This window comes from Callospermophilus lateralis, chromosome 14, assembly GCF_048772815.1.
Source record: "Callospermophilus lateralis isolate mCalLat2 chromosome 14, mCalLat2.hap1, whole genome shotgun sequence".
NCBI classification, from domain to species: Eukaryota; Metazoa; Chordata; class Mammalia; order Rodentia; family Sciuridae; genus Callospermophilus; species Callospermophilus lateralis.
Window position 1 is genome coordinate 43,943,286 of NC_135318.1, and position 24,399 is coordinate 43,967,684.

Below are 24,399 nucleotides of genomic sequence, written 5' to 3' on the forward strand. Positions count from 1 at the left end.
TGGACTGAGTCACATTTGTAAAATGTTTGTTTGTTATTTGTTTTTAATTTGTCATTTCAAAGGCAATTCTTACAAAAGTACCTTTCTGCTTGTTTCCATTGAACCCATGTCCATTTTTAAATTTAATTTGGAATTTTCTGATGCTGGTGTTGAGTGTTTCACTATTGGAAACATGACTTATTTTAGCTATTGTTTTCCCTTGATGCTTCCTCATTGCCATTGCCCACCCAATGCAGGTGATATCACGGAAGCCCCAGGTAAGGCCACTCCATCCGTGAGTAGTTTGAATCTGCACAGCAAAATCATGTCAATGTATCATATTTGCTGATTGTATCTGGCTGACTTGCAGATACAAATCACTGACCTCACCAATTTCCTTTGTATAAGATCCTCCACAAGCGTGTTGGTGTGTGTATGTATGTTAGATGTAAGCGTCCATAGGGCTTTGCCTTCAACAGCAATTTTCCATTGTATTTTCTGGCCAGGTCAGACTGTAAGGCTCTTATTCTGTTAGCCATAATGTCCCCCAAACACTTGTTTAAGGAAGACTTTGAAACAAACACAAGCATTGCCTGGGCTCCACTGCTCTCTGTTGTGCTTCCCCACACCCAGGGACAACGCCTTCCATCCACATATGGGACGCCATGACCAAACACACTCTCTCCATGCTGCGGTGCTTCCACTCCAAGGGGGTGAATTACGTCAACTTCAGCGCCACTGGAAAGCTGCTGGTGTCTGTGGGAGTGGACCCTGAGCACACCATCACTGTCTGGCGCTGGCAGGAAGGTAAACCAAGTGGGGCTGTTCTGTACCTTCCAGAGGGTTCGCCTGCAGCTCAGGCTGGGCTGGAACCCAGATGGGCCTCACTCCAAAGCCCACCATAAGCACTGCTGCTAGCCAAGCAGCAACCGGGCTGTTGGCATCCTGGAGAGCTGCTCCTCAGATGTCACTGTGTCTGTTGGCCCCATGGCCAGGTGGGGGAGGCTGGCCTGGGAATCCTGGGCCAGTTAGTGAAGGGTCTTTGGGCACTTTGGTGAAGTACCAACATTGGCAGCCTCCCCTCCTCAGGCAGCATCCTCATTTCTGCCTTCACATCTCACAAAAAATTCCTTGTCCTCAGTATTCTTTCCGTTGTCCCTGGGTTCTGTTACAGCCATCTCACCTTAGTTGCCTTATCATAGGAAGTGGGGTGGCTTTCACTATCTTAGTTTCCAAAGCAAAGTTGAATTTAATTTTTTTTATTTATACATTTTAACTTTTTTGGAATAGGGACTCATTTTACAACCAAGGTGTGTATTTAATGAATTTCTTACTCTCCTCCAACACGTATGCATACTCGCGTGCATGCACACATTCACACGTACACACACTAGCTACTACTAAATATACGGTGGTCTTACAATTAAAGATGAACAGGCTTCTGAGTTTATCTTCAGGTCAGGTACTGCTCTGGCAAAAGCAAATCCAATTAGTGAGGACATTAATGAGGTCTGTCTGCAGCTGGTATCTGGGACACGCTGAGCAGGCAAGCAGAGAGGTGGCACTTCTCCAATTCAGAGGTCTAGAGTCCCATTATCTCCTCATCTTTCCATGGAGGGGGTAGGGAGGGACTATAAAGAGATGGGCACATTAGGAGGACAGTTTCAATCCTTCCTGAGGTCCATTTGAGAAAGATGTTAAGAATGAGTCCTGGGCTGGGGATGTGGCTCAAGCGGTGGCGCGCTCGCCTGGCATGCGTGCGGCCCGGGTTCGATCCTCAGCACCACATACAAACAAAGATGTTGTATCCGCCAATAACTAAAAAATGAATATTGAAAATTCTCTCTCTCTCTCTCTCTCTCTCTCTCTCTCTCTCTCTCTCTCTCCTCTCTCACTCTTTCTTAAAAAAAAAAAAAAAGAATGAGTCCTATGTCTTATATTTCATGGGAGGTAGCTAGATCCACAGTGTTCCTGGGAAACTATCCCTTCTCATTTTCTTATTCACCAATTCCTTTGTGCCTAAGTGGCCCCATAATTGATCTGTAGATTATCTGTAGATGTAGATTCATTCCCTGTGAGTCAAGTGGGCCAGATGAGAAATCCAGTTTAACTTACAGACTAGTAGCATCTTAGAGTTGGAAGGACTAGAGACGTCTTCCAATCAGGCAGGGTGCATCCCGTGGAGAAATTCCTCTGAATGTCTTTTTGATTTTTTTTTCCATCCTCTGCTAGACATTCTAAGGACATGGCCCTCTTCCCTTCCTGATGAGAAAACCACACATTGTGGGAAATCCCTTACTATAAAGCCCTTTCTTAGGGCTTTGTGATGCTTTTCTTTACATTGCTGACCCTAGTCCAGATCCTAGGGCGGAAGTGAGAGCAGGGTCCCTACACGCAGACTTGTCTAAGTTCAGGTTCCCTCTCTGACTTCCTTCATCTGTCCCTCCAGGCAGAACCTGCTCTAGCCCTGCCTTGGCACAGACTCTTTCTCACCTGGAGCCTCTTCTGACCTCCTGAGGGAGGACTGGAGGATCCAGGTCTTTAAACAAGCTCCCAGAGAGAACAGAAGGCTGCTCTTTGGTAATGTTCTCCTGTTGTCTCTGTTGGAATCAATCTGTGCAGAAGGGTTCTGAGCCAGTGATAACATCCAGCAGCCTGTTCCCAGCCACACCTCCTCCCAGTTGACTGTGGACATGTCCCCTCCTCTCCCTTACTTCTCTAATGTGCCTTTTCCTCCACATCAAGTCCTACTTACAAATAAATAACATGTGTCTGGGAGGTTTACATACATTTTTCTTCTCACAACACAGCATATTATACCTTACTCTTTTGCTAAAGTATTACTTGGGGGAAGATGTGTGTATATAATAGAATAAAATGTGATTTTAAATGAACTTATTACATAAAATGCATGCTGTTGGGTCCTAGACAAGATTATGTAATTCACTGTGAGCAGACTAGAAGCCAATGCAAAGAGGAATACAGATATCGCCATAAAAATACCCATGAGATTTAAACAAGGAAAGAACAGAGGCTTTAAAAAACATGCATCTTATCCTGTTCTTTTTCCATCTCTTTTGGCCACTTGGATTGTTTCTTCTTTAATTCACCTATTCAAATCCTTTCTCTACTCGGGGTGGAAGGGTGGTTTATTCATGGTTTGTTGCTCTTCTTAGATTATTAACATCAATTATAAGAGTTTTGAGCACTTTCTCTCAGACTGTTGTCTTTTAACTGTTTATGATAACCTTGGAGACCATGGACTTTAAAACTTTCTGAGTCAAGTTAGTGAGAAATATTTTACAGTATGTCCTGGATTCCAACTGGAGAGAGAGAATTACAGTGAGAAGTGCCCTGGGCCTCTCCTAGAAAGGGCTTCCTTTAGGGAGTATCTGAGGGACAGCTACAGGCCCAGCTGCCTTAACAACCCCCCACCACCATTCTACCAGGAAGCCATTGTCAAAACAAATAAATAAATGCCAAATAATAAGAGGAGCGGTAAAAAGATTTGCATAAATAATTAAGGGAGGGGGAAACGAAAAGTTGGAATGAAAACACTGAGAATAAGTTAAATTTTGAAACTTGAAAGAAAAAGTACCAAGTTTAAAATGAAAATTAATGACATCAAAAAAGGTAGATTTAAAATACAGATTAAAAAAAAAAGAATGGAGACCAAGGGATTTTAAAAGGAGGAAAAGAAGTGATGATTATAGTTGTCCTGAGAGCTTCACCATGTAAATCCCTTTGAATCCTCAACACCTTATAAAACGAAGCTATTAGTATCCCAAATTTATAGCAAGGAAACTGAGGCATGAAAGTAAATAAATAGTAGATTTGGGATTTGATTAAGGCAAAGGTTAAATAAAATTCAGGAGACTACAAAAAAATGGATTAAGGAAAAAACTTCAGAATTAAATATTAAAGGTAAAATAAACCTAAAAACCACAATGTAAAAAGGAATATGGAGAATTTTTTTTTTTAAGAAAACTATCTCAGAAATGTTGGAGAGCAATAAGTTTTCTAAAGGAATGTGAGTCCCCAGTGGTACCCTGGAAGGGGATTTGGCTTCCTGTGGGGGGTTGGGGGGGACTCCTTGGTGATGCTGGAGTAGGGAGGGGCTACCCTAAGTCATTCTGCCTTTTCCTCCTGTCTGGGGCCATCCTTTTCTGCTCTGTTTTTGGACACCTAGGTGGGGTTAGGGGCTGGGGTTCCCATTTGAGTTCCTACTGCTCTGGAAACTTCCCAGACATACTCTTGCCCTAGTCTTTGGAGACAGAGTGTGAAGGGGAGAGGGTGCTGTTGAAGGAACACTGAGGTGGGCCTGAGGCCCACTAGGGTGGGAACCCGTCTGGGCTGTAGCTTCCCTGGCCTAGTGTGTGCCCTGAGGAAAGACTGGCCTCACCGGATGCTGTCACCCACACAGGTGCCAAGGTTGCCAGCCGAGGGGGTCACCTGGAGCGCATATTTGTGGTGGAATTTCGCCCTGACTCCGACACACAGTTTGTATCTGTCGGGGTCAAACACATGAAGTTCTGGACCCTGGCAGGCAGCGCCCTGCTTTACAAGAAAGGGGTCATTGGGTCCATGGAGGCTGCCAAGATGCAAACGATGCTGTCAGTGGCCTTCGGTGCTGTGAGTTCCAGCTGATGCTTCCCCAGTAGAGACCCGGGATCCCTCTCACTTCTCTCCCTAGATATGAGGGTGGGGGGTTGGAATTTAGCCAAGAAGCTGAAAAAGCAAAAAGCCCCATTTCTACCTTATCTCTTTTCTCCTGGCTGCTGCTTCGTTTTTTTTTTTTTTGTTTTTTTTTTTTTTTGGAGGGGGTGGTCAATGGACCTTTATTTTATTTATTTATATGAGGTGCTGAGAATCGAACCCAGTGCCCCACACATGCTAGGCAAGCACTGTACCATTGAGCCACAACCCCAGCCTCCTCTCCTGGCTTCTTAGCAACCATTATTCCCTTTTCTTAGTACAGATGGGTGAGTTTTTTCCCCATGTTTTCCTCAAACTACTGATCAGAAAGAGTAGGACCAAAACACACACACACACACACACACACACACCCTTTGAAGGAGATGATTCCAGAGGCAGACCTGGAATACATAGCTCTGAGGATGCTGGGAATAATTTCCACAGCTAGGTGGTGGTCCTTTTTCTTTCCAAAACTCTTGCTCCACACAACCCTCAGCTGCCACCCTTAAGTGACTCTGGAGTCCCTCAGCCTGTGCAAGCTCCCAGGGACTTTTAGGAATGCAGCCAATTCTTGGTCCTCCGCGTGTGGATTTATCCACTTTATAGATGAGTCCTAGGAAAGTTTCCTCTTGGGCTGAAGCTGGCCCTTCCCCTGATGTCCCCCAGGCCATGCTCTTGTGTATACAGCACTGCACTCAGTGAGGAAATAAAATGCCCAAAACCAACTATAAAGGGTGAATTTCAAAGCCAGGTAATTGCTTTATGCTTTGTTTTTTTTCCCTGCAAATTCTTCTGCTTTGCTTAATGAAGAAAACAAAATTGACTGTGCAGGTCTGGTTCTCTTAATATAAAAGAAGCAGGTGGCTTGGGAAGAGACCCTCTTGAGTGTGCTCTTGGTGTGGAAATGTCCCTTTGTTTGCAGAACAACCTCACGTTCACGGGTGCCATCAATGGAGATGTCTATGTCTGGAAGGACCACTTTCTCATCCGGCTGGTGGCCAAGGCACACACAGGCCCCGTGTTCACAATGTACACCACTCTCCGGGACGGGCTCATCGTGACTGGTGGGAAAGAGCGGCCGTAAGCAGAAGCTCCTCTGCAAGCAGTTTGTCTTTTGTTAATGTCTTGGGAGAAACTAACAGAAGCTTTCTGAACTTGGGGGAAAGCAGATGGTTGTTCTCCTGTCTTTTCTGCATTAGGGAGTTCAGTCTGTCAGCTCTCTAAGGGGGTGGAGGCCCAAAACCGCATTAGTAAGAGAGAAGTAGAGGGGTGGGTTCCTGGTAGTTTAAAAATGTGAGAGGTATTCTTAAATAAACTGGGGCATTCAAGCAACAGGCACTCTGCTGTTTCCAGTGCTACTCTTAGGAACTCTAGGGGAAGGGAGGAAGGAGAAATGAGAAGAAGGGACAGAAGTTCCAGTGGCACAGGAAAGACTGGACAATAAAGCACAAAGACAAGAGAAACATTCTTAGTTGGTGTCATGAAAACACAGTCTGACTTTCCAGATTTCTTTTCTGCAAAGACAGTACATTGAAGGCGTTTTAGGTTACCATGGCTCATCAGCAGGGCCTACCAGTAGGGGATACCCTGTCGGTCCTGCGTCCCCATGACCTTGAGGAGTGGGAGAACAAGGTGGGGGAGGGTCATGGGGAAATCTTAGGACAACAGGCGGAGTGCTTCTTCATGGTTTTTTTTTTTTTTTAGGACCAAAGAAGGAGGTGCTGTAAAATTGTGGGACCAGGAGATGAAACGCTGTCGGGCCTTCCAACTGGAGACGGGCCAGTTGGTGGAGTGTGTGCGCTCTGTGTGCCGTGGCAAGGTGAGCCTGGCTGGTCTTTCCTGAGCTATCCTCTGGGGCCCGGGCTAAAAACAGGGAAGGGTCCCAGCCACTGTCTCTGTTTGTTGATTCAATTCTGAAACCTCCAAGATGTGGATTATACTGCAGTCGGGTGTATCTAGCTGAGTCAGATGGACCCGGGTAAACTGTGATTTCCTCAGGAAGAGCTGGCTAGGTGACCCTGGGTGTGTTTCCTAACCTTCACTCACCCGCCATTGTTGTGAGGACTGCACATCATCTGTTAGTGCCCTTCGTTACACCTGGCATGTGGTTATCCAGGAGATATCAGCTGCTGCTATTATCGATTATATTTTTACAAACAGATTAAATAATTTGCCATGTCTAGAGTTATGAGACCAGTAGGGAGAATGTTGGGGCCAAACTGTCTGGCTCAAGGCCATTGGTTTTCAACTCATACTTTGGCTAAGTATCAAAAACATCTGAGCTGCAAATCAGAATCTCAGGGGTACAGCCTCAACCTGTGTGTTTTCTTTATTCTCCTTTCTTAAATACCCCCAGGAGATTTGATGCACTTGTAAACAAATAATTTAACCTCTATTTAATAGCCTGTGTATATATTTTTAAATTGGTATCAGCCTAAGAATTTGCTTTCTAGTTGTTCTTCATGAGAAAGGCAAACCTGAGTTGGTGTCCACATACTGGGAATTTTATTTTTAAGGTTAAATGACAATCAGGGGATAGGAAAGACAGCAGAATGAGTTTGATGTAACACTCCTGTGTAAATAAATCACAAGACTGGGATCTTAATTAGAATCAGATATATTCCTTGCTTGTATAAATATATCAAAATAGATTCAACTGTCATATATAACTGAAAAGAACAAATTTTTAAAAAAGGTTAAGTGACAGTCATCTGGGATAGTAATTATGGGAGACGTAGGGAGGAGTAGGCCCAGAACCAGGAAGTTGTCAGGAAGTAGATCTTTGTTCCCCGCAAGGAAGAACTTATTAAATGTCTGAGCTGTCCAAGAACAAGGATTGGCTGCCCCACCCTGTAGTGAGCTTGTTGTGAATCCCTGGAATATTCTAGCAGCAGTTGGATGATAGGAACTCTGGGTTCCACCTACCCAAGGTAGTTGATGAAGAAAAGTCAAAACAAGAAGGATGGAGGGGGCCACTTGAGACAGTTTAGTAAAAGCAAATCACCTGTAAGCTTTTCCTCTTTTAATAGCAACACAGCAAAGCAACTTTCCTAAGTTTCTCTAATAGTGGTTTTTAATTTTTTTTTTATTGTGGCATAATATACATAAAACCATTTCAGCCATTTTAAAGGGTACAGTCTGGTGACAGTACATTTACCTTGTTGTGCAACCACCCATCCACAGAACTTTCCATCTCTGAAGCTCTGACCTCATTAAATGCCAACTCCTCTTCCCTCCTGTCCCTGGCAACTTCATTCTGCTTTCCATCTCTCTGGGTTTGACTTCTCTAGGTGCTTCATATGAGTGGAATCCTACAGTTGTCCTCTTTCTAATAGTATTTTGATTATAACAGGGAAAAATTTTAGTAGGAACCAAAGATGGAGAAATAATTGAAGTTGGTGAAAAAAATGCTGCTTCTAATATTCTTATTGATGGACACATGGAGGGGGAGATCTGGGGCCTGGCCACACATCCTTCCAAGGACATCTTCATCTCTGCCAGCAATGATGGTACAGCCCGGATCTGGGACCTGGCTGACAAGGTGAGGAACTCACTCTGCCCAACTCAGATACCCCAAAAGTGGGAGCAGAGTGAGGAGGGGGCTGGTGTTAGCCAGAGATGGGGGACAGGTGGGACAAACCATCAGCCAGAAGTCAGTAATTAAGTTAGAAAGCCTAATAATAAAAGTCCCCTCACACACCCAGCCTGTCTTGTAGCTGTGTATCTGTATATGAACTCATATAGTACAGGGATAATCTATCTAATTGAGATGATGATTCTCTTGATATGGAAGAACTCACAAAGTCTAAAAAAATAAAAATCACATCTTCCCTGGATGGAAAGACTAAAAATAATTTAAAATGTCACACGTTTCTACTGTACTTTCACCAAAATTACAAGAAGGTTTCTTTTAGAAGTTGGAAAAACAATTTTAAATTCATCTGAGACAAAGGTAAAAGAGCAAAGAATAGACTAGGGGAAAAATGTTTCCCACTTCATCTAATCCAAAACAGGTACTTAAGTTCTAATGATTAAAATACCTGATTTTATCTCATAATGGCTACTAAATTTTTGTCCTGTTATTTAGTACAAAGGTCAACAAATAGACATGCAAATGCATAAATGTAGTTGTTACACTCCTGTTAACTTTTAAATTAACAGCTGTTGTTTATTTTTATTTTTTTTTTTATTGGTTGTTTAAAACATTACAAAGCTCATGACATATCATCTTCCATACATTTGATTCAAATGGGTCATGAACTCCCATTTTTACCCCAAATACAAGTTGCAGAATCACATCGGTTACACATCCACATTTTTACACATTTTTACATAATACCATATTAATGACTGTTGTATTCTGCTACCCTTCCTATCCCCCACTATCCCCCCTCCCCTTCCCTCTCATCTTCCCTCTCTACCCCATCTGCTGTTGCTTAATTCTCTCCCTTGTTTTTTTTTCCCCCCTTTCCCCTCACAAACTCTTATATGAAATTCTGTGTAACATTGAGGGTCTCCTTCCATTTCCATACAGTTTCCCTTCTCTCTCCCTCTCTCCCACCCCACTTGTCTCTGTTAAATGTTAATCTTTTCCTCATGCTCTTCTTCCCTGTTCTGATATTAGTTGCTCTCTTTATATCAAAGAAAACATTTGGCATTTGTTTTTTAAGGATTGGCTAGCTTCACTTAGCATTATCTGCTCTAATGCCATCCATTTCCCTGCAAAATCCATGATTTTGTCGTTTTTTAGTGCTGCGTAATACTCCATTGTGTATAGATGCCACAGTTTTTTAATCCATTCATCTATTGAAGGGCATCTAGGTTGATTCCAAAGTCTAGCTATTGTGAATTGTAACAGCTGTTGTTTATTGAATACCTACCATGTACAGGTACTTCATATGCTCGGTTGTTAATGCTTATAAAAACCTTCCAAAACCAATATTAATATAATTTCCTTGTAAATGGGAAACCTAGGAAGTGACTGACCCAAATACACCCAGCTAGTAAGTGACAGAGCTCAGGATTTGTGCTAGCAGGTACTGAGGTTCACATTCTTTCCCCTAAGTAAAAGGTTGTCAATCTATGACCCAATGACCAAATAGGCCAATGACCTATTTCTACAATTAAGTCACTCTCAATTGTTTATGTATTATCAGTGGTTACTTTTGTGCTGCAAGGCAGAGTTGAGTGGTTATGACAAAGATCATGTGGCACGTAGTCTGAAATATTTTGACAGGTTACCTAAGTTTACGGAAAAAGTTTGCCCAACCCTGTCCTAAAACATCCTGTCCCCCAAGATGTTATAATTAAACATGCTGTTACCCTGGCTGCTGAGGGACATTTATTATGAGAAGCAGGAGGTGTAGTGGCCTACAGGGGCTAGCAGCCTGAGTATTCTGGCCTGGTGCAGAATTTTCCCTGGAGACCAGCAAGAGAGGAGGTAAGGGCTCAGGGGACTTTCCTTATTTTGATGTAGAAGCTGCTCAACAAGGTGAACCTGGGCCATGCAGCCAGGTGTGCAGCCTACAGCCCTGACGGGGACATGGTGGCTATTGGCATGAAGAATGGAGAGTTTGTCATCTTGTTGGTGAACAGCCTGAAAGTTTGGGGGAAAAAACGAGACCGGAAATCTGCCATCCAAGATATCAGGTACATAACCAGACTGTCTCCTACCAGTGGGTTCCTTCCAGAAAGGCTGAGGCTGGAATGAGGAGCAGATATGTGAGGGCCACTTTCACAAGCCAACTATGAAAGGGTGCCCCCTCACGTGTTCATACTTGGACGTGTCTTTGCTAATTTCCACTTGAGTGTGGCAAAACTGCTTATAAGATATATCATTCTACAAAAGGCCACACACAGTTGTTTCCTTCTGTGGGATTTGAGCCAGAAAAATTGTTGAATTCCACAGACTATAGGGAGAAGCCACCCATATATAGGTCACAAGGAGGATCTCACTGCCTTTGGGCCTGGGAGGCCTATCAAAGAGCAGCCTCCATGCCTGACCAGCCCCAAGCAGCCTCCTCATGGGCCATGCTCTTGGATTGCTTTTTCTAGAATCAGCCCAGACAACCGATTCTTAGCTGTTGGTTCTTCTGAGCACACAGTTGACTTCTATGACCTCACTCAGGGCACAAGTCTGAACCGCACTGGCTACTGCAGAGATATCCCAAGCTTTGTCCTTCAGATGGACTTTTCTGCGGATAGCAAATACATTCAGGTATGCCTGGGGTTTACTTATGTCAAGGGCAACCAAAAATAACTGTAATAGTAATAATAGTTTATATTAGTTACATGCTGTTTTACTCTTCACAGGAAACCTTTAAGTACTTTAACTTTTTCTGTTTTATAAATTTAGAAATAGAGGCTTAGAGAAGTTTAGAATAGTTAACAAATTTAAAAGTAAAGAACACTTTAATTTTTTTCAGTAAAAAAATAAATAAATAAAAACAAACTAGGAAACTCTTTAGCTTCCCCTCACCATCTCCCTTTCAAAACTTCTTAATTTCTAGTCCTCTGGGGCTGCACAAAGGCTTGTATCACTTATGTTTACTCATTTTATTTCCAAAATCTGCTGGGTAGTGTGGCCCCTCCATGCTTGGGACCTGAATTCCAGATGGTCGATATGGAGTAAGAACTCATCATTGGGTTCCCAAGGAGATGACCAGTGAGGAAGAGGGATTGAAATTAAGAGGGGTCCCAGTCTTGGGACTGACAGCTGAAATCAAAAGAAAGATTTCTGCAGCACTCAACAAATACTATGTATTTGTGAGCCTGAGGTTGGGTATTTACCACAAAGGGAGAGAGAATGCATTCATTCATTCATCAACTATTTACTGAACCAGATATGATGCTAGGTGTTTGGACAGACAAAATGGGCTTGGTCCCTGTCTCTTGGAACTTGATCAATTGCAGAGAAGATAAAGCATTAAATAATTACAAAATATACATCTAATTACAGTCTGTGATTGCATGCTAAGAAAAAGGCGAAGTAAAGGGTGCTGGGGAGCATTTAGCAAGGTGCTGAATTTAGATTTGCTTCCTGTCTGAGCAATTGATATTTAAGCTGAGGTCTGTAGGATGCGTAGGAGGTAGCTAACAGAGGGGCGGAAACACTGTTCCAGGCCATCTGCATGAGAGCCCTGCTCATTATATGAACAGAAGGAAAGCCTGGGCGGCTGGAGTAGAGGCACCCTGGGAAGAGAGTGGGGTAAAGATGTAGGCAGTAGCCATTGACTGGCAGGTGCTAGCAGATGACCTTGACTGTGCAAAAGGTGATCCATTTCCTATAGAAGACTCTAGATCAGGTCCTAGACAATTCATTTCAGCAGCTGCTGTCCATGAGAAAACTTGCCTTATCTCCATACCACACATTCTCTGATGACAGGGATGCCTGTTTCAGAAACACTTGGGGGCTTTAAGATTTCTGGGCCCCACTCTTGAAATGGCAGATTTGGCAGGTCTGGTGTGCTACTGAGAATTTGTTTCTAACAGGTTTCCAGATGATGCAGTCAGCATCACTTGGGAAACCACTGCCTTAGGACTTTGGGAAATGGTGAGAAAATGATGGAAAAACACCCTGTGCTCTGAATTTTGCCGTGGGCTGGTCCCGGGCTTTGTGGCCTGGATCTGACCTTGGATTTTGAGGAAAGCCCTATGGATTCAGAGTCTGGGCCTATCCTCAGAACAGCACCCCAAAAGGGAAGTCTTTGGACTGAGAAAGTTGATGAACACAGGTTCCCTTCCACTTGCAGGTGTCAACAGGAGCCTATAAGCGCCAGGTGCATGAGGTCCCCTTGGGGAAGCAGGTAACTGAAGCCATGGTCATTGAGAAGATAACCTGGGCTTCCTGGACAAGGTAACTGAAGAAAGCACTTCTTAAGGAAGCCCATAAGGGAGTCTTTTGTCCCTGGCTCTGCCTCTGGATTTGTGATGGCCAGGATCTGCAGAAGTGCAGAGGCAGAGCTCTTCCCCCCGCCCCCCCGGGGGCGGGGAGGGGGGAGACTTCTTGGCACTGGTATAGGCTGATGGCTTGATCTGATCAGGGCTTTTGAAATGTGAAGTCCTTTTTTCATGTAGTCACTCCAAGTTCCTAATCCCAGCCAAGAAGTTCAGAGGGCAGCCAATTCCTGTCTCTTGGCCAAGCCCAGGTACACAGTGAAGCTTCCAGTCACCAAAAGGGAATGGGAGGGCTAGAATCGCTGTCAGCAAGACAAGATTCAACTTTTGAGTCTGAAGGAGCCTTCTTTCCCTTCTCCTTCTCATTCACATATTCAGGACTAGAGGGAAGAGGGAGAGAATCAATGATGGGGGTAACTTTTCTTTATGGAGTGTGGGAGAATGAGACAGAGAAGTAATAGTAAGAGCCTGGCACAAGAGTACAGAAGAGGGGGGCGGATGGATGCTTTGAGAGAAGAGCCACATGACCATACTGGATTATGCAAAATATCCCTCCTATCCCTAGGAGGGAATGACTGTCCACAGGACTTGCTCATGTGTCTTCCCCCTAACATTTCTTCCTGATGAACAGCATTCTAGGGGACGAAGTCATTGGCATTTGGCCAAGAAATGCTGACAAGGCTGATGTCAACTGTGCGTGTGTGACTCATGCTGGCCTGAACATTGTCACAGGAGATGATTTTGGGCTGGTGAAGCTGTTTGATTTTCCTTGCACAGAAAAATTTGTGAGTCTTCCCGAGTAACTTCTCTGTTCTTCTTCTGGGCTCTTCTGAAGTCTGTGGGATATAGTGGCCACATCCAGGTGGTATCTGGGGGAGAGAGGCATCTTGTCCCAGCCCTGTGAAGATCTGACAGTGACTAACCTTTTCATCTCCCTCTGGAACCTGAGAGAAGGAATGATGGAAGGTGGACAAAATGGCCACAAGTGGAGCAAGATGAGACAGGAAAGTCAGCAAAAGGCTGACTGGCTGATGCTGTTCAGCCCCAGTGGGAATCCCCCGAGTAAAGATGTTCTGGAGAGATGGGGGTATGAGTCTTGAAAGTGCTCTGTAGTTGCTAGGAGGAGCAGGATCCCTTAACTATCTCCATTTTCCTTTTCTTACAGGCCAAACATAAACGTTACTTTGGTCACTCAGCTCATGTAACAAATATCCGTTTCTCTTACGATGACAAGTATGTGGTCAGCACTGGAGGAGACGACTGCAGGTACTAACATGGTTAATCTGGTCCTGACTCCTCAGGCCTTCCTTCTCTCACTTCCCATCTCAGGTATCCTTTGGGTCAGGCTCTGCCAGGGACATGGCAAAGAGCCGACGATGTGGGACAATAAATGGGAAATATTACTGAGTCATAATGAAAGAAAGGACTTTTTAAAGTATAAGGTATTCAGTTTCTGTGATGTTCAACCCAATCTGTCATGCAACAACTACTCTGATCATTGCTGGAGAGGTAGGTACAAAGGTGGCTGGACAGCTGGCAGGCATCATTGACAGAGTAGAATTCATCCATGTCTTTTTAAGAATTCCCAGTCACCAGTGTCTTTAGGATGCATGATTAATCCCCAGCCAAGTGAAGTTTTCAAAACACAACACTGTGCCTAGGTTGCCCTTGGCAAGTGCTAGCCAGTCTGACATGAGATCAGATTAGAAGTAATACTAAGGCCCAGTGCTAGTTAGTGGCAAGAGAACCCCACCTTGCTATTTATGCTACCAACTAGGGCAGCTTTTGACCTTAGTGTCAAAGAGGCACGTGGTTCTACATGAGCTGTGCCAGGGGAAGCCAGTAATTTAGATGAATGCATACTGAACTGCTCCACAGATAGTACTAGCCTTCTAAGCACTTCAGAGTAGGCAGCTGCCTTCTGTCTCTTCACCAAGGATATTTAAGAGCATGGAGGAACAGGACTAGGTGATTCTCAAGATTTTCTACATCTGATATCAGAAGACTTTCTTGCAGTATGAATATTGTTTTCCATTCAACCCAAGCAAAATTCTTAAAGGGATATAAAACACATGCATTCTAATATCTTTAGTAGTCTAAGTGGCACTTGAACTCTTGATAGTACTGGCAGCTACAGAAATGTAAACACCCATTCAGAGAACCAGTCAGACTGAACAAACTAGGAACAAGAGACCTAAGTCAATTGGTCACCCCAGTGCAGGAGACAGGTGACTTGTTTCCTATACAAGTCTTCTTTAGAACTAACTGTAAAAATGCAGGACCTGCAGGCCTTGGTAGGCATGTGAGTACACTATGATCCCTGGCTCTGTGCTAAACTCTCAAAAGAGCTCTCCAACTCGAGTGGCATCGATAAAACCATTCTGATAGTAACAGGAGAGAGTGTAAAGTCAAGTTTTCAAAAGTTCTCCCCACATTCAGCACAGATGCTCAAGCTGCTGAAAGAGCCAAACCAAACAAAAAACCAAATCCCCCTTTTTAAAAGAGCCATGGTGGGGGGGACCTGTAAGTCTTAATTGGAGTCAAGATTCCTTGTTTATTAAAAATGTTCAACACATCTCCTGAGCTTGATTCCTGAACCCCTGGCAAGATTGTTTGTTTGCCATTTGACGAATGTCCAGCTATACAAAAATGACTATTTGGTCTCTCTTTTTCAGTGTATTTGTGTGGCGATGTCTATAAATGCAGAAATTTCTTATAATAGTTATTATTGCTGCTACTGCTACAACCCAGCAAATGCAGAGGCAGTGCCGAGGCGGCACCTTGACACTAAGCTGCTGGGAAATGCCGCCTACGATGCTGCAGGCACGCACAAGCTCCAAATGCTAGTGAAATTCTATGACTGCTCCCATAATCTGGACTCTCCAAAACTGTGATGCCAAGAGGGAAGGTAAAGTTCTAAAATGTAAAGTCTGCTGGTCTCTCTCCAGGAGATTAAAAACTAAATGTACTAACTACATTGACAAATCCTGATGATGTAGCCCAATAACAAAATTTAAAGCCTCAGTTAACCCTAACCAATATGTAGCTTTTAATTTGCATCAAAACTTTTACAAAAGATGTTTTGCTATTCTGTTTCTATAATACTTCAAGAATGTTCATTTTTACAAATAAGTTGAACACAGCTTAAGTTAGATGCACTGAAGTACTAGAAATAGCCTGTTCTCCACATCTAGCTTTCAAAAACCAAATGAGCCACGTTATACACAAGTTGAGAAACTTAATTTTTTAATGTTTCCTTTGCAATTTTATATCCATTAAGTGCCTTTGAAAGTTTCCAGTGTGTGGGCTGCTGTCTCACCTCCCACAAAGTTTATCTCCTTTCTACATATGGTGCTAAAACTTCAAAACTGAGGAGGGCTGCAGGACCCTTAGCAGATTCACTCTGTCATCCATGTCCTGTGTTTGTCAAGGCTTTGTAAATGACAGACATCAGTTAATTGCTTGAGAAATGGTGGTTATAAGGAAGGTGAGCAGCAAAGGAACTTAAGTTCAGTAGGAAGTAGAATGAATTTTCATTAGATTAGTGCCAAACCTACAAAATTCAAACTAGAAATCAAGTAAAACAAACCTCTATTACAAAACAGAAAAGGAAAACAAATAAAACTCAAGTATGACCAAATGGAATTGAACTGATTTGTCTTGTTAAATCTTTAAATGGTAACACATGAGGTGACCTGAAGCTACACCTTGGTTTTTACCACTGTTGGAGTGGGGTCGAGGCAAGTCCACTGATTTGGTTTGGGTGAACTATGTCAAGTCCAGATTTTCAAATTCTGCAGAACAGAGTCCTAAGTCTGAAGAATATTTGCTGAATCAAAATTATGAAAAAAAAAAAAAAACAACTCAGCTTTGAGCTCCTGAGGTAGTTGTCCAAAAGAATATGTTTGGGCAATATTAATTTGAAGCCATCTCTGAAGCCCCTCAAGTCAACTTATACACAGTCAACCACTAACTGTTGGATGGGGCTGACAGCAATCACTGAGAGGAAAGGTGGCTAAGCACAGACGCCAACTAGTCCTGTCAGTCAGTGGACTGAAATTCTGAAACTTGAGTTCCTGGCTATTTGCAGTTGTCAGTTTAGAGAAAAGGTGAAATGAAGCATTTTCAATTAAAGAATAGATTAACATCTACCACAGAAGTGCTTCAGCATTCTAAAGGATTAGATTACTCATTAAGCTATTTTTATATGCCAATTTATTAATGCCTTACATTAATCCACTAATAGGTTGTTGGGCCCACAATAGAGTCCCTATGCAGTTCTAATTGTTTTCTGTAACCATGTGACTTGGTGATGCTGAGTGATAACCATGTCTGCCTATATTGTACTACTGACCTTTCATACTGAATTGGATCTTGTATTCAAATAACCATGTGGACAAAAAAATGAACTGAGAAATGATATGTAGAACTACTTAAAGAGCAATAGTGTCTGTGTCAAGAAAACTTCTTAAATCTTATTTGTAAACATTTATATGGTATAATTTTATGTATGTTCATAAATCCTGCACTGTATTCTACATGTTAAAATATTGGTGCATGAATTTATTTTCAAAGTATAAAATTTAAAAACATTTTGGTGTCAAATAAATTTGATTATGTAAACATGTTCTTTGACCTTTGTTTGAAGGAAATATAGCTGAAACTCTAAAAGCACAAATTGCCACTCTAATTGGTTGAAACAAAGTCTACCCTTTGTGTACACAATCTGTCACACTTTTATGAAATCAAAATACCAAACACATTTTAAGTCTATAAGCTTTATTGATACTTTGCTTTTACAGTTCACAATGCATTCCACAGATTTAGTTCAGTACAGCTTAAACCACAATGGTGTAAGTCTTCAATTTATAATTTCTTGCATAACAATGTTTGATATTTGCAAACAACATTTTCGGAAGCATTAGATTCAGTCCATATAGACCCAGAGTTTGTGACAAAATTAACTACAGTAAGTTTTGTGCAATGAAGTTTTATTTTGGAGTTCTATATATGTGGCATTGTTTCAAGATGAAAACAGATGGTAGTGCTCCTAGAAATATATTCTTTTTCTAGCTTAAGTGCTTTGAAACTACACATGTATAACCAATGACTGAAATATCAAGCACATTGTGGGGCAGCCGGAAGGTAAAGGTCTAAGCTTTGTGAAACACTATATATAGATATATATAAACTATATTTACTTATATTGGCAATTAATATAACAGTAAAATTCACAATACACCTAGAACATACCAAAAGGCAAAGCTTTTTCAATCCTGCTTTAGTGGTATGATCTCATCTAAACATTTTATTTCAGAAAATCTGCATCAATCTACACAACCATACACAGTGCACAAACTGTGAAAAGGGGTTTTATTCTTGCTCCACCTTCTCTGCAACTTCCCCCAAATACAGCAAGACTACCTGCAACAAAGTGTAATATACAGTTTTCTCAGATTACTTTTTATTCACCAGTGCCTCATATAGGAAAAACAAATATGATTACAATTTAAATCCATACATAGCAGCTTACAATATTTAAGATGATGAACACATGGCAGTCAAGACAGGTAATTTTTCCTCAAACAGTGCATTGCTAAAAATAAAGATCTGTGAAACTGCACTGCTATGTCAAGGTTTCATTCTTCCCTGACCCTCCCCCATGTAATCAAATGAATATCCCCTTTAAAGATGAACTACTGTTAATTGTTTTGGGCTTTTTCATTCAGCTTTGCGCTTCAATCCAGGAATTTTTGCTTGGATTCTACAATTGAAAAGAAGGGGAAAAATGGTCAAGGTAAATATCATTATGATATCTTTTTTGAAAAGTTTTATTTCAATAGAAATATTTCAGAAAACTGGTTTTAAAATGCAAACACTGAAGATCACACACATTTGCATATTAAAAAAACAGAGGAATTAAGTTGCACCTCACTCAAGAAGGTCATAGTACAATTGAGTGCTTCATTAAAGTACAAGTTAACTGGGATAAAGAAGAAAAAAATGGCTATGTTTCCTAAATATTATCATCACTGGGTACTTTTCCCCACAGATACTTATATATTATTTAGCTTATACAAGAGAAAGGAAGTCCTAAAGCTGCCAAATTATTACTTATCATTTTGCTACCTTTGCCTCACAGATTAAACAATGCCTAAATAAACCTAGAAAATAATGATGTTAATATCAGGAAAATATATTTTGCCAACCCTTGTCACTCTGATGGAGATTTGCTACTCATTATGCCTGTAACATGAAAAGATTATAGTATTTTCAAACCAGCACACTTCATCCTTAGAAAAGTTGCGGATTATACTTACTTAGCCATAGCATCTTTAACATTCTTATATGCAAGTCCTAGATAGTGATCTATTTGTGCCTGAAAACGGAAATAAAAAGGATTATTAGAAAATTACCATTGCTGATGTATCTTATTTAAGCATTACTAAGTGCCAACAAAGGCTTTTTATAAGGTTTTGGAGTGAGCTCTGTATTCTTAAGTTACAATTAAGAAATTACCTGATGCCGTTCGTAAATAACAGGAACACTGAAGAGTGAAATCAGAGCTGTAAAAGGAAATTCAAAACTTTAAAGGAGTAGAACAATTCAGGGTACAAACATTAAACTATCAAACTGGAAACACTCACTCAGGCAGTGTTCCTAATGAACAAACAAATATACAAGATGCATCTAAGGTACCACTCCAGAGGAACAAATTACCTGAGTGAGGCCACAGGAACTATGCCTAGTTTCAATTTCAAATCATATCACACTGTTGGGTTTTTTTTTTTTTTTTTTAAATACAGGCATTCCAGATTAGACGTGTGACTGCACCATCAGGTAAGGCTACACATTTTCTGGTTTACATGGTTAGTTAGGTGGAGCAGTCTTCAGGAACTAAAGTAGTATTTCAATAAATACAGTATCTGTTCACCTATTTAAAGATATCACAACCTCAAATTAACATCATCTTTAAGAATATTCTACACTACAATGTCTTAAGCTCCTTGCACTGCAATTTTTTATTCCAATGGTTTTGCAGACTTACCCAAAATCAGTAGTGTCAGACCATTGAACAAGGCACCAACATAGGTAAATACCCACATCAATACTGCAAACTAAAAGAAAACAAGAGCCTATTATAAGCATAATTCAAGTAAAGTTTTGTAATTACATTTCCTCAAAAAGCATCTGTCTAAACTGCCTACATACTAGAGGTATAGCACATACTCTAAACACAAATATTTTAATGACTCCAAGTCACCAGCCTCAATTCAATTACAGAAACCTAACTCAATATCTTTTTTGGGGGGGGGGAGGTGGGGGGTAGATTACAATACTAGTTAATCTGTTCCTCTGAAATCAGAAAACATGCCAAAGATAATCCCTTACCTCTCCAGCTCTAATAGTCATTTATCTCTGAAGTTATTTAGCTTTTAAAAGAGAAAACTGACAAGGTTTAACTATTAAAATTGGTTTTAAAGTACTAACAAAAGTGCTTGAAGATATATTTTATATAACGTGTATTATATAAAATTATATATATATATATATATATATATATACATACACACATCTGATGAGCAATGATGGGACAGGGAGTACTTATCTGGGAAACTAGACTTCAGGTACCAAAAATATTACCTCTAGAATTTTAAGGATCAGGTACTTGTCTGCCCAGTGATGAATGTTTAAGGGCCATAATTAATCCTGGGAAGGAGGACTCCTCATACTTTTATACCTATTAATAAAACTGACCATTATTATTTTAACCACTGCTGCCTTTAACAAATATTAATATATGCTTTACAAAGTACTACTTTATATAAATTCCTTTAGCCCTCTTACCCTTATGAGATCATTACCTTAGCAGATGCAAACAATAGAAGACAGGTTTAACAATGTGTCTGATGTCACATTATGGCAACTAGATTCCACTGTCCTGTCCAGGGGCTGATGACTGCAACAAACTGACCAAACTCTATTTTTAGTACTCCTGGCTTCAAAATCTGAGGTTTTTTTTTAATCATCTTTTTTTTTTTTTAATCATCAAACGAAACAGTTGGGGTTTAAAAGCTTTGCTTCTGAAAAGCAATTTCATTTGGAGACATCCTTTATTTCCTTTCACCTCCATACTCTCTCTAAATGGTTAGACAAGATTTGAAAGTTTTCTTCCAGTTCTAACATTTCATGACATCATATAATACAAAGGTTCAATGACATGTTCAAAAATAGCTCTTGAAAACTTATAAGCACAAGTTAGTCTGAATTTCATTAAATATTCATCATCTGCAATTAACTGTGCTTCCTAATCCAAAGCATCTGGCAATCACTCTGACCTGTTTAAGTAGGTGACAAACATATCACAATGATGCCACCATCTACATTGATTATTCTGGTGTGCATCTAACACAGTATAAATGAAAAGGAGAATAGTTAGCATTTCCGTTATCTAAACCAGGAATCAGCAGATTTTTTTCCGTAAAGAGCCAGGCAGTAAAAACTTCAGGTTTTATGGGCATTTTAGGGTCTCCAATTCATATTCTTTGTATTGTTGTTCTTTTAACAACCTCTTAATGGTGGCTCTGAGCCACCATTCTTAGCTCCCAGGCTGCACAAAACTAGATATTGGGCTGAAGAGACACTAGTTTCTAACCTTTGATCTAAAATATTATCTTTCGTAACATATTCATTCATTCAACAAAAGCTGCCTACTGTGAGTTGGGTACTGAGCATTAAGGTGTTCAAATCTGAGTGAACACACTTCAGGTTAGGAAGGCCCATTGGATTCCTCTACAAACTGTCAGTTCTACCAAAAGTAACACTTTGATAACCCCTACAAACTGAATTTAACTACTATTTAAGTAAGAAAATCAGGCATTCATCTGTCAACTGAAAATAATAAAAATGCCTCCCTGTTCTTAGATAGCTTCTGAGACAGTAGAAAGGTTTAAAGGACAACTATGTGACAGGGAAGGTTGCTAACAACTTTTTTACCTGGGCAAGTTACTATAGACCTAGAGAGATGTTTTCATCCACCACAATCTATTAGTCTAAAGAGAAAAAAATCAACCTTCCACATTTTAGAAGAAATTATTTTAGCAATACAGATAAATTTACCATGACAGAATTCAGATAGGGCTTATTTTTACATGTGCATGCTACCAATTTGATCATCACAGTTACTGACACTGACCAGGCTGCACTCCAACTCCACAAGGAGAGAAGCTCAAGACTTCCCACCTAGGTCATCTATAAATGTTATTTGCCACTTTGAGGACACTTGTTAAGAGCCAGGCTATTCAGAGGCAAGAAACAGAGGCAGGCCTCAAAAGTCCTGCAGTCCTTGGGCTGCACAAGGAAAGCTGGATGGGAGAGCATATGCACTGTCCTTATCAAGGAGCACCCACAACCCAGCTCCATAACTGGGGATATCCAAGTGTTCTAGGCCAATGTTGCCAAATTTTCCCATTGTAAGAAAAGAAAACCAGAAATATACATTTTTATATGCTATCACAGAAGTTGTAAATGTTATAGCTACGTTTGGAGAAAATTTAATAACACTCTCTCTTCCCAAAACAAAAACAATAGGTAAGAAAAAGGAGGTCTCAGTTAAGAATTAGCATTCTACCATTTGCATAATTACTGGAACTGTTACATAATAACAAAAGTGACTAACTTTTTTCTAAACATTTTTTAAGATAGTTGATGTGTTTTATATGCATTGGTCAGTTATCATAATTAACCCAAACATTAAATAGTGTTGTTATCTTTCTAGAAGAGACAAGGCAGAATGATTAAGAAAGTTGTTAGCTAGGTCTGGGATTGTGACTCAGCGGTAGAGCGCTCGCCTAGCATGAGCGGGACTCAGGTTCGATTCTCAGCACCACATAAAAATAAAGGCATTGTGTTGTGTCCATCTACACCCAAAAAATTAAAAAAAAAAAAAAAGTTGTTAGCTAGGTCATAGTGATCTCAGTGATCTCCAGTATATCCAATTCCAGAACCTGCTGTTCTATAAGTCACCTACAGAGTAACCAGTTATTAGTGAGAATCCATAACAAATGTACATAGTACCATAATGAGGCAGGAAAAAAAAAATTCAATGAACACAAACTTTTTTTAGTTGTAGATAAACACAATACCTTTATTTTATGTGGTGTGAGGACAAAACCCAGTGCTTCATGTGCGAGGCAAGTGCTCCACCCTGAATCACCACCTCAACACCAATAAACACAATTTTAAAGAAGCATGGAGCTGGTGCGATGACACACACTTGTAATCCCAGTGGCTTGGAAGGCTGAGGCAAGAGGATTGTGAGTTCAAAGCCAGCCTCAGCAACAGCAAGATGCTGATAAGTCTTTAAATAAAATACAAAATAGGGCTGGGGATGTGGCTCAGTGGTTGAGTGCCCCTGAGTTCAATCCCTGGTAGCAAAAAGAAAGGAAGACAAAAAAAAAAAAAAAAAAAAGTATTTTGAACAATCTACTCTAGGCCATTCTATTGCAAATACTTTGCAACATTATAGCCAAATAAGCATTAACTGGAAGTCAAAGCTCACCTCTCCTTTGGGCAGAGGTGAAATATGCAAAGATGAAGATCTAAGAAATAAGAAACACTGAAAAAGGGCAAGGAGACAGCTATGTCTTATTTGCCTTTCTTCTTTGGGAGTAAAGTAATTAACTACGTATCACACAAATGATTAAGAGGTCTGCAAAGTTATGATGTCTCAAATGGGGGGAGAGGGAATTTTTAAAGAAAATGGAGGAAGGAGATGTTAATAATTTCAGATATTACTTTGACAATTCTGACAATTTCAAAACTTTCTTCATTCTTAAACACTAAAAATTATTTGGCCATTTATGAAACTTCAGACTTATTCATTAGTATTTGTCTCTACATTGGCAGTGTATTTCCCTTTTAATTTTTCTGTGAGTCAAAGAAATCTCACAGAAAATTGTCAAAATGTGTACCTTAACAGCAGCATAAATGCCCAAGGGCTAGATTTTAACATTCTTTTGGGTCAACTATTTCTGGAGCTCAGGCCTTTTACTTGCTTTCAGATTGAAGATTATATCCTAGAACATTACAATTGCATATCAGTCAGCTACAGCTAGAAATTTTCATACAATTTTAACAAAAATTTTTCATTGAAAGGTATAATCTTTATCATCCAAAGCCACATTACAGAAACATAAGAACCTGTGCAGAAAATATCTAGTCTTGTTTATTGTTAAACTATTAGATGACTTCTTGGAATTTGGGCTTTCAAATAAAGCATGTAACTTCCCTCAATTGGCCCCAAAGCAGAGCCCAGTAAAGACTTATCATCATTTTAAAATGGGGGTTGGTTGGGGGAATAATCCTGGTTTAGAGCTATTGCCAAAACAGTGATTCTCTAGGCAATACACCTAGAGAAAATCAGTTTCAGGGGATGGGACCCTCTGCCCTGCCATTTTCCCAGTTATTTTTTAATTTTATAAGTCCCCAGGTGATTCCAATGTGCAGCCAAGACTGAGAACCACTGTTTTCAATAGATTCTGACACAGATTAATTAGCAAAGATTCTGACACAGATTAATCACAGGAAATGGATTAAACTTAAGTAGGTGGTTTAAATTTGTTCCAACTATCATACCATTTAAATCTCACAAATTTGACAAATATCGCTAGGTCAAAAAGTTATCCAATCTCTTTCCAACTTCTCACAGACTGACTATATACATTAGACTCTGGGATGGGAACACATGCACAGCTTTCTCAACTTATTACTGAAGGACATTCCTCCTTGTCCCTTCAATATTCATTTCCATCAACTTTATGAGAGGCA

The 24,399-nt window shown here is 40.6% G+C and overlaps 2 protein-coding genes across 5 annotated transcripts in view; one reads left to right on the plus strand and one right to left on the minus strand.

Moving 5' to 3' along the window:
• Positions 1 to 17,006, plus strand: part of Eml6 (EMAP like 6) — a 269,171-nt gene extending 252,165 nt beyond the window's left edge. For both annotated transcript variants that reach the window (XM_076832837.2, XM_076832835.2), the window contains 11 exons: positions 613 to 786; positions 4,403 to 4,611; positions 5,597 to 5,754; positions 6,379 to 6,493; positions 8,027 to 8,215; positions 10,151 to 10,323; positions 10,729 to 10,891; positions 12,426 to 12,529; positions 13,202 to 13,355; positions 13,736 to 13,836; positions 15,246 to 17,006. In XM_076832837.2, the coding sequence (XP_076688952.2) occupies positions 613 to 786; positions 4,403 to 4,611; positions 5,597 to 5,754; positions 6,379 to 6,493; positions 8,027 to 8,215; positions 10,151 to 10,323; positions 10,729 to 10,891; positions 12,426 to 12,529; positions 13,202 to 13,355; positions 13,736 to 13,836; positions 15,246 to 15,270 (1,565 nt within the window). In that variant the 3' untranslated portion in view covers positions 15,271 to 17,006. The remainder of the gene's footprint in view (positions 1 to 612; positions 787 to 4,402; positions 4,612 to 5,596; positions 5,755 to 6,378; positions 6,494 to 8,026; positions 8,216 to 10,150; positions 10,324 to 10,728; positions 10,892 to 12,425; positions 12,530 to 13,201; positions 13,356 to 13,735; positions 13,837 to 15,245) is intronic.
• A 326-nt stretch (positions 17,007 to 17,332) lies between these two features.
• Rtn4 (reticulon 4) overlaps positions 17,333 to 24,399 on the minus strand; it is a 67,893-nt gene continuing 60,826 nt past the window's right edge. For all 3 annotated transcript variants that reach the window (XM_076833768.2, XM_076833770.1, XM_076833771.2), the window contains 4 exons: positions 19,619 to 19,688; positions 19,090 to 19,136; positions 18,891 to 18,949; positions 17,333 to 18,334 (listed from right to left, as the gene is read on the minus strand). In XM_076833768.2, the coding sequence (XP_076689883.2) occupies positions 18,292 to 18,334; positions 18,891 to 18,949; positions 19,090 to 19,136; positions 19,619 to 19,688 (219 nt within the window). In that variant the 3' untranslated portion in view covers positions 17,333 to 18,291. The remainder of the gene's footprint in view (positions 18,335 to 18,890; positions 18,950 to 19,089; positions 19,137 to 19,618; positions 19,689 to 24,399) is intronic.